The sequence below is a fragment of the Propithecus coquereli genome, unplaced genomic scaffold, assembly GCF_000956105.1.
Source record: "Propithecus coquereli isolate 6110/MARCELLA unplaced genomic scaffold, Pcoq_1.0 Scaffold7, whole genome shotgun sequence".
Classification (NCBI taxonomy): domain Eukaryota; kingdom Metazoa; phylum Chordata; class Mammalia; order Primates; family Indriidae; genus Propithecus; species Propithecus coquereli.
The window spans coordinates 12,467,632-12,477,372 of NW_012153062.1; the positions used below are offsets into that span (position 1 = coordinate 12,467,632).

Genomic DNA, 9,741 nt, shown 5'->3' on the forward strand with positions numbered 1-9,741 from the left:
AAGAAAAAGTTACATTTTTAATATAATTTTTATTTCTCAATTGATCACTTTTGCTTACTCCTTCAATTTTTTTGAATGGACAATGAAATATTAAATTATTTGATGATATTAAGAAAGCTGATAGATAATATAAAATTCAAACAGGACCTAAAAGTAAGAATTTTTAACATCATATTTATAAGTAAAGACATTGGACATAAAGGATTTTATTATATTTAAACATCTCAAGGACTATCATTTCTCAAATTATTTTTAAATTCACTGTAAATTATTGCCTCAAATCAATTAGCTAGTTTTTGTAATAAAAGATTAAAATATATTAACTCCAATAAATAAGATTTTATTTAATAGGTATTGTGATATAAAAAAAAAATTGACCTAGTTTGCCCATACTTTTCTAAGCAATCTTAAGTAAATCAATTAACCTTTCTGGACCTCACTGCTTCTTTATCTGTAATACAAAATGTGATTTACTAGATAAGCTCTAATATCTCTTATACATTCTAAGTAAATTACCTTTTTTGGGAGGGTGAAGAGTTGAGTTCATAAATATTAAAACATCACCAAAGTCATTTCTTAAGTCCCATAATTTTATAGCCAATGATCTAAAATTGTAGCCTTGGTAGAAGTGATGATGTCTGTAAAAGGGAAGAGGTCAGCCTAGAGAACAACTTTTTCTTTAAAAATTTTCTTTGACTATAGAACACAGGACTCTTTGCCAGTGAGCACTCATTTAGAATTTGTGAATTAAAGGACTTACTGAGGAACATGCAGGACTTTTCTTTTGGTATTCCTTTTTTCATTGGTCAGCTTGAAAGCTATTTAAAATCATTCCTGAATATGTGAAAGAAGACATGTCTATTTCCCTATTTCCGAAAGGGTAAAAATAGTATCTAGAAAAGGAGAATTATTTATTCTTAGTTGAGAATGGTAATGAAATCAGGATTTGAATTTTAAAGAATCTTCATTTTGGCCCCTATATTTTATGAGGTATGAAAAAGAGATACTTTACTACTATTTATCATAAGAAAGATTATTTTAATATTGTACCAAAAAACTTTAACCAAAATTTAATGTCACATTCCTCTTGAAATGTGGAAGATAAAGATCCCTAGACTATGAAAAGTAGCTATTTTTAGAACAGAATAAAAAGAATTTTGACAAATAGAGATATCTTTTTAAATTTTTTCTTTATTATAAAAGTAATGCATGGGCATTGCAAGATTTTGGAAAATATTTAAACTTAGAATTCTGATGATCGTTATAAGCAGTTTTCTTTTACTAATGTAACTAGTCTTTCAAAGCTAAAATAGGAATAACAATGCAGTATGTTACAAAAATGGAAAAGACAAAGCCTTTACCTAGGTCCCCCGAAGAAAAATGTTTCAATAGCAGTATAACTTTACATTTATTAGATTTTAAAAAATCAGCTATGTCTAGGGAATTTTTAGGAATCTTATCAGCATTTAAAAATAAGACTAAGAAGAAGGTACATTAAAAAAATCAATAACCCATGCCTATCTCAATTTAAAATAATTTTATTTAATATCATATAATGTGTATAGCCTCTGATGATACATAACTGAAGATATATATTATATGTAATTTATGCTTCACCATGTGTTTTATAACTATTTTTTCCAGGGCCCCAAAGGAGATCCAGGATTTTCCCCAGGTCAAGCTCTTTCTGGAGAAAAGGTAATTATTTGTCCATGAAATAAAATCATGATAATATACTTCAAACATTTTAAAATCATTTTTATCTTTTTAAAATATAAATATCTTTACTGTATCAGACAGAGAAGATATCAGAGAACTATTGGATTTTAAGGAAGCAAGAAATATTTGAAGAATTAAGTAAATTATATCATCAGTTTAACTTATTTATTTAAATCTTAACATTAATTTTATGTAGTGTCTACCATGGCCTGTCATTGTGCTATTTGCAAATAAGGAGTAGATGGGGTAAATAATTGGAGTAGGATGTGGTCCTAACGGCAAAGATTTTGCTGTTGATATACATGCACCCAGTAATATATAAATTCCAATGACATTTTACACCATTTTAGGATAGTTCTATTTTAAAATACTTTATCTTGTTTAAATACCACAGTAACTCTCTGAGAAACAGTCATCATTATTTAGTTTTCTAGTTGAGAAAACAGAACTCATAGATTTTTAAATGGCTTATCACATGGATAGTAAGTGGCAAATTTAATGATATATTCAAATTTTCTGACTTCTGATCCAGTATGCTTTTCATTTTATCATAATGCTCTCAATACAAACATATACCTATTTAGGTAAAAAGTAATTTTTTAAAGTAAAGATAGCAACAAAATCTTTCTTGGGAGGAGGATACTGTTTTCCAGTGAGGATCAATACAAATGGAGTCTTTAGCAGGACATTTGGGAAGATTTGTTTAGACAAGCAATTTATAAATGCAGTACAATTATAGGGTCTTTTCATTTATGTGGTATATATTCACAAACTTTAAAAATCCCTTGGCTGGACGCGGTGGCTCACGCCTGTAATCCTAGCACTCTGGGAGGCCAAGGCGGGCGGATTGTTTGAGCTCAGGAGTTCGAAACCAGCCTGAGCAAGAGCGAGACCCCATCTCTACTAAAAATGGAAAGAAATTAATTGGACAACTAAAAATACATAGAAAAAATTAGCCGGGCATGGTGGCGCATGCCTGTAGTTTCAGCTACTCGGGAGGCAGAGGCAGGAGAATCACTTGAGCCCAGAAGTTTGAGGTTGCTGTGAGCTAGGCTGATGCCATGGCACTCTAGCCCAGGCAACACAGTGAGACTCCGTCTCAAAAAAAAAAAAAAAAAATCACATCATAATAATGGACTCTATAGATATTATACTACTAAGTAAATCCTCAAAACCATTTGTTTTTAATTTTTTATGGATATGGAATAGTATATATTTTGGGGGTACATGTTAAAAATCATTTTTATCTAGAATTTTGGGAATTGTCTCACTGTGATGGAACTGAGTTCACTGAGCTTAAATAACTTGGAATGGAAGTTTATCACTAGCAACACCATATTTCACTAGTCTCTTAATTATTGTAAGAAAAAAATCCTGCAACCTGAGAAACAAATGTCATCTTTTAAAATATCAAAATATGGTATATTTGATTTCTTAGCTAAAATGTAGAAATTAGAGGCCCACTCTGTTTTGGTGACTGCTTTAAATAAAACTCCCAGATTAAACATTCACATTTATATTAAATGCTTGGTTTTATCTTTCCTTGGGGCTTCTCTGTACAAAATATAGAGTGGTTCAGTATGGGAGTTGAGACTTGGAAGTATGTCAGTCTTTTTCTACTTTCTGAGTTCCTCATATACTAATTTTGGTCCTTACTATCTAAGAGAAATGTAGTAAGATATAAAATTTAATAGCATGTTGGCATTCAGCTTTAAGTGAAATCTAATTTTTAAAATTGAGAGTATTTCTAAAATGGTAAAATTTAAAAACAATCTCTTAGATGTTGTATTTACATTAAATTGGGTTCAAATATACTGAGGAGACAGGAGATTAGTTATACAAATAAATCTGAACACAAATAAAATACAAACATTAAATTGGTGGGAGTAGAGGGAGACTGGAAAATAATTTTAACTGTTTAGCCATTTGTACAATAAATACATGGTCAATAATGAATATAAGAAACGCAGGGGCTATAGTCCTTCATCATGTAACATCCACCAAGTAACATCTATAATAGACCGTATGCAAACTTTGAAGCCCTTTTGGGACCTCAAGGGCATGCATGGATAGTTTTTAAATGGTATAATTTTTCCTTTCCTATAAGATAAGTAAGACGACATCATCATCATCATCATCATTGTCATCATAATTCTGATTTTTCAGATAGAGGAAGAGAAAATAAGTGATTTATCCATGATCAGAGCTAGTGGAAGGGGGCCAGCCTCCAGTCTCTTCTTTCCTGGTGCAGTTTTCTTTTCCCTTTATCAGAGTAATAAATGTTAAACAAACAGACAAAAAGCCCTGTATAAATGGGTCATCCCATTGCAAAGGAAGCCATCCTAATAAAACTTTGAGAAGCATTTTAAAGTGAATATTAGAACAAATGGAAAAGCACACCATTGTTAATAACCAGAAACACACTTTTCTCTTCTGATTGTTTAATGTGATGATATATTAAAGTATACCATGTACTAAAAACTAGACAGAACATAGTTACTAAGGAGTTGATTTAGGATTATTACCGAAGTACTCTTTTTTTCTTTCAACACATTATTTTTTTCCCACGCGCCATAAATCTTACAGTGGAAAGAAGGAGAAAAAGGGAGATAAAGAAAAAGTGTACCTTGAGTAAACTGGCTCAAAATGATCCATGATTCCATCTCTACTTTCTCCCCAACTCTTTTGGACATTTTTTTCCCTTGTCAATTCACACAGCTTCCTGTGTCTCTAGTGGTCACATCTACCTAGTACAGGCACTCCTTCCCCCTCACCGGTATACTTTCTCCTTCCTTTCACAAGATGGGCTGGCAGGTACTCTTCGAGGTTGGGGGAAGACGGCCATGATCGGCAAAGTCTAGGCTGTCCGAGCCAAGCACGTGGCCCTCCCAGTAAATCTTCACTCCAGTTACTTCCAGGGGTAACGTTCTGTGGTGCGGTCAGGCACAGTGGAAGGTACCAGCTCTGCCCCGGAAAGGGAGGTGCCCCTGCTCCTGGTGGTCACGTGAACCCAGCCAGGCCGTCACACCCCTGGAGATTCAGCCTCGGGGTTCCCACCAGGCCTCAGGTCCTCACCGAGAAGGGGTAGGGCAGACCCCTCCCCAGCTGCCTCATGAATGCACTTGTGCAATTTTTAAGAAAACTGCTTTAGATTTTTTTTTTTTTTTTTTGAGGCAGAGTCTTGCTCTGTTGCTCGGGCTAGAGTGCCGTGGCATCAGCCTACCTCACAGCAACCTCAAACTCCTGGGCTCAAGCGATCCTCCTGCCTCAGCCTCCCGAGTAGCTGGCACTACAGGCATGTGCCACCATGCCTGGCTAATTTTTTTTCTATATATATATTTTAATTGTCCAGCTAATTTCTCTCTATTTTTAGTAGAGACGGGGGTCTCGCTCGTGCTCAGACTGGTCTCGAACTCCTGAGCTCAAGCAATCCACCCGCCTTGGCCTCCCAGAGTGCTAGGATTACAGGCGTGAGCCACCGCGGCTGGCCTGCTTTAGATTTTTAAAAACACAGTAGACATTGAACCGATGGGAAGTATGGGAGTGAGGACATGCCTAGAGAAAAGAACATAAGAGAAAAAGGAGCAAGAGTATGGAGGTGGGAAAATATAGTCCAGGTATTAAGCCCTGGGAGAAATAAGGGCTGGGAATCTCAGAAAAGGGCTCAAAAGGGTTCAGAAACTAGGTGAAACTTGAGCCAGATTGTGAAGATCAGAAATGAATGTAGTAAGAACTTAACATCTAAGATTAAAGGGAGCTCTAATTTTCAAAGCAGCTCTACTTTTCAATTCTCTTTCATGATATTAAACCTCCATGTTTTGTTTATAGGGTGATCAAGGCCTTTGTGGATTAATGGGGTCCCCGGGTATGCAAGGTAATAAGGTAAGATGTAGTTTTACTTTGACATAATTAGATGCCCTGTGGATCTAGGAGCAGTTCAACTACTATGATCTGATTTTGAAGTTGAGCCCCAAACCAATGTTTTAAGTTTCTTTTCAGCAAAAAGAAATTAGGATGCTGTCCTAATCCAGGAAAGTGGTGCCTGCGAAAGGCAGGATCTTATGAAAAATAAACAAAGACCTTTCAGTTAATGATGGGTACAAAATTCACGTGTAAGAGAAAGTCAAAGTCACTGATAGAATATTGAAGCTTTCCTCTTTTTAAATTGTATTAATAGGGCACTGACTGGCTTGTGAGACCTTGAAGTCAATTTGTAACTTTTATATGCCCAAAGTGAGGCTCATTTGCTTTTAGGTAATACACTTGGATTTTTAAGGGATTCTCATTTAATTGGGAAATATTAATCTCTGCCATGATGTATATACAAATGTGAGGCTTGAAAGGTAGGATGGAGGTAAGGCTTGGTGTTGGCTAGTAAAATTCAGTAGTCATATGTACATGACTAGGGGTTTTCTGAGGTAGAAAGGAGTACTGATACAGCTGCTATAATTATTTCATGAAATATGTTGTGCAGTTTCCTGGATTAATACATGTATAAATTCTTTCCTGTCTGTTTAACTTGTTTTCCCCCAAACACTAAGTTGTTGATTTTCTACAGGGAATGAGGAAGTCACAAAATTTCTTTCTAAGATATTAAGGGCTCCAGAATATTGTAGGGCAGTATTGGACTTGATACGAATATTTAAATATGTATAATAATGAGCTGTGTTGATGTCTTAGCGTGTTAGTCCCTTTCCTCTTGGGAGATTTAGGTTGCAGGTGGTATTCAGGCTCTGGTTGCTTGGCTCAAATCCCACCTGTGATTTTCTAGGTTCCATGAACCTTGGTTGCTTAACCTCTCTAAGCTTCAGTTACCTCATCTGTAAAATGTGAAGATAATACTACTCACTTCATAGGAAGTTTTGAGAAAGATGAAATGAGATAATCCATGTAATACAATGTCAGACAAATAGCCAGCCCTTATATTAATAAATGTGAACCATCAGTTATTTGGTTTCGGAAAAAATCCTGACCTTTTTTGCTTTCCGTCATGACCCCTGTTAAAGGGCTGGATTGTAAAATGATGAAAAAGGTTTTGATCTCATGAGAGTATTTTCTGTCCAAGGACTACACCATTATTTTTATGACTTTCAGACTAGTCTTCATCCTAGATAGTAGTTAGAATCTGATAACTCCCTTGAGGTTGTTGGTTGCCTCCACAGAAACATGAAACTGCAGAGTGATCATTTCTAACAGTATTAGTCTTGATATACAATCATGAATCTGTTTGTTTAATGTTACTCAGTGTACCTCTGACTACTCATATATCTCTTAGGGAACTGTACTGACATAGCCTCAAACAGAGATCATGTAATAATCTGGATAGGATATCAATTATTTTATTTGATATTAATATTAAATATACAGTTATTGCCTCCTACACAGTGATACTTCATATGAGGGAAAAATGAACTAATCATTATTTTCTGAGGTTAAATGATACCTGTGGTTCATGAAATTAGCAATCCAGAAAGCGAAACACTAAGTAAATGTTGATTAGTTTTTGTGTAGAGGGCAAGAAATGTTATTTGTAGACAAAAGAAAAAGGACTTGGATTTTATCCATTAGAGCAGATTGTCATTTTAACTTTGAAGTTGTGTTTACTTAAAGCAGAAGGTATTAACTTCCAGAGACCTGTGTTTGTTATAGGAGCCATTAGTATTTTAAAATACTAAGACATAAATGTTCTTTTTGGTCTGTGTAAGTGTAATATAGTGAAATAGCAACATTATTTTAAACAAACTGGGCCGTGAAGCGAATGTCTTTCACAGGTTTCTTTTTTCTCTTATGTGATTTTTTTAAATCTTTTAAATTTGGCATATTGTTAACTAATAAAAATAAGCCCTATAGAAGTCAGAAATCTTGATATATTTTCAGTTAGTAGCTGTTACTGAAGTTTCTCTAGAGAAGGTTTAGTTGAAAGTATTTAGAAACTGAATTAGTTTCTGATAAATGAAGCATCCCTGGTTTACTGTGGTTTGACAGTAGTTCAGAACAATGTTGAAATGTTTGAGATGATTTTGTAGTCTTTCTGAGAATGTTTTCCCCCTTTCAGAGTGTGTCTATTAATGGAAACTATGTATAGATCTTTGAAAAACAAGCATTATAGAAATGCATTCCAAATGAGCTTGATATACCATTACTTGATTTGTTTGGAAGGAGAAAGGGCAAGACTGGTTTATTGGGTAGAGTGTTGAGGTAAATTATTATCTTTTTAAAAATCAAATTAACTGATTTGGTTCAATTTTTGGACCACTTAAGTCATTCACAGAATTACTTCCTGCAAATAGGATCCATGCTAGGAGAACCTAGAAAAAAGCTCATATTAGCTGTGACCTAGGGACCCCTATTCCTTCATCTTTGAGTTCTCCCCCAAAATGATAGGTGAGTCAAGATGAGACCTTAATCATTTTCTAAGTGAGAAAACTCAGATAAGCCCAGAGAAGTTAAGATAATTGCTCAGAGTCACTTTGAGAATTATGGCAGGATGAAAAGATAAAATTGATAGAGCATCCGCTGTGCTAAATGCTATTCAGTACTGTTCAGTACTCGTTATGAGAGATGAGTAAGATACTTGGGTTTTGAGTACTATGAAGTAATTATATATTTTTATCTGTTAAACTATTTTCTGAATTATTATAACTATTAATAATATTAAAAGTAGCTCTTTTATTATTTGCAATGTTCCAGTCTCTCTGCTGAGCACTGTTCCTTTTAATCTTAAAAATAACCCATTGAAGCCAGGAGCAGCATGCCTATAGTCCCAGCTACTCAGGAGGCTGAGGCAGAAGGATCGCTTCAGCGCAAGAATTCGAGGTTATGGTACACTATGGTTGCATCTGTGAATAGCCACTGCATTCTAGCCTGAATAACATAGCAAGACCCCATCTGTTAAAAACATAAAACAAAAAACAACCTATTGAGACAGATACCATATTCAGCATGTTATAAATAAGATAGTTGAGGTGTACAGGGGTTAAAGCATTCACCCAAGGCCATACAGCTATTAATTTGAAGATTTAGGACTCAAATCCAGGCCTATTTAACACATGTGACTGTGCTCCTAATAACTTTGGATAATGCTTCTCTATTAAATATTATTTAAGTCAATATTTGTTAGAGACTGGTATTTAAGTAATTCTGACTATCTCTAGCATGTATGCAAGAGAAAGTACAATATTGTTTTTCATGAAAGCCAAGGGGACAAATACGGTTTTGGATGACAGATAATAATGATTTCATTATTTTTTTTCTCTGGAAAGTATCTTGAAATATTAAAATTCTTCTAATATAGACCAAACTCAAGTAATTTTAAAGCTCAAATGGCTCTAAGAAAGTTGGTGGAACACACTAACAATGCACTAAAACTGTTGAGATAAACAGAAGATTGATGTGAAAAAAGTTTTTAAAATTAGAAGTAACATTGAGACAGAAATCACAAAGCAAACAAAGATAGCAATAATATTTTCTTCAATCTTCAATAGATTTTTTTTGGTTTCCTTCTTTCTTTTTTTCCTTTTATCCTCTACTCCCATTTTTAAAAAACTAACATTAACAACTTTAACAAGCAATATTTGCTTCAACTTAGCCACTTTCATGTAAATCTTATTTTCCTGGGAACTGAAGTATAGTTTCATTTCTCACTAATGTGTAAATTTTTGCCAGAAAGCAAATAAGTTGGATCCAGAATTCATGCTGGGTTGGATGGAAGACAGGAGTCATAATTCTGAGCTTGGACTCAAGATGGCTTTTTAAATTGTTTTCTATATAGCTGATCGGTTGCCATATTAAAATTGGAAGCCTTCTACTTAAAATTGTAAGAGCATTAGCAATGTATTCAACTGAAACAATTTTTAAAGGTTCAAAAGGATAAGCTAGATAGGAGTAGTTAAGCACATCTTTGCATGAAGCTGTAATTCAGAGCAATTGTGAAATACAATGTACACATTTAAAACATTTTTATGGGCCGGGCGCGGTGGCTCACGCCTGTAATCCTAGCTCTCTGGGAGGCCGAGGCGGGTG

The 9,741-nt window shown here is 34.5% G+C and overlaps 1 protein-coding gene across 1 annotated transcript in view; it reads left to right on the forward strand.

Moving 5' to 3' along the window:
• Positions 1-9,741, forward strand: part of COL24A1 (collagen, type XXIV, alpha 1) — a 342,918-nt gene that overhangs the window by 45,595 nt on the left and 287,582 nt on the right. Inside the window, exons 6-7 of the mRNA XM_012661028.1 lie at positions 1,645-1,698; positions 5,548-5,601. Of these exons, the coding sequence (XP_012516482.1) occupies positions 1,645-1,698; positions 5,548-5,601 (108 nt within the window). The remainder of the gene's footprint in view (positions 1-1,644; positions 1,699-5,547; positions 5,602-9,741) is intronic.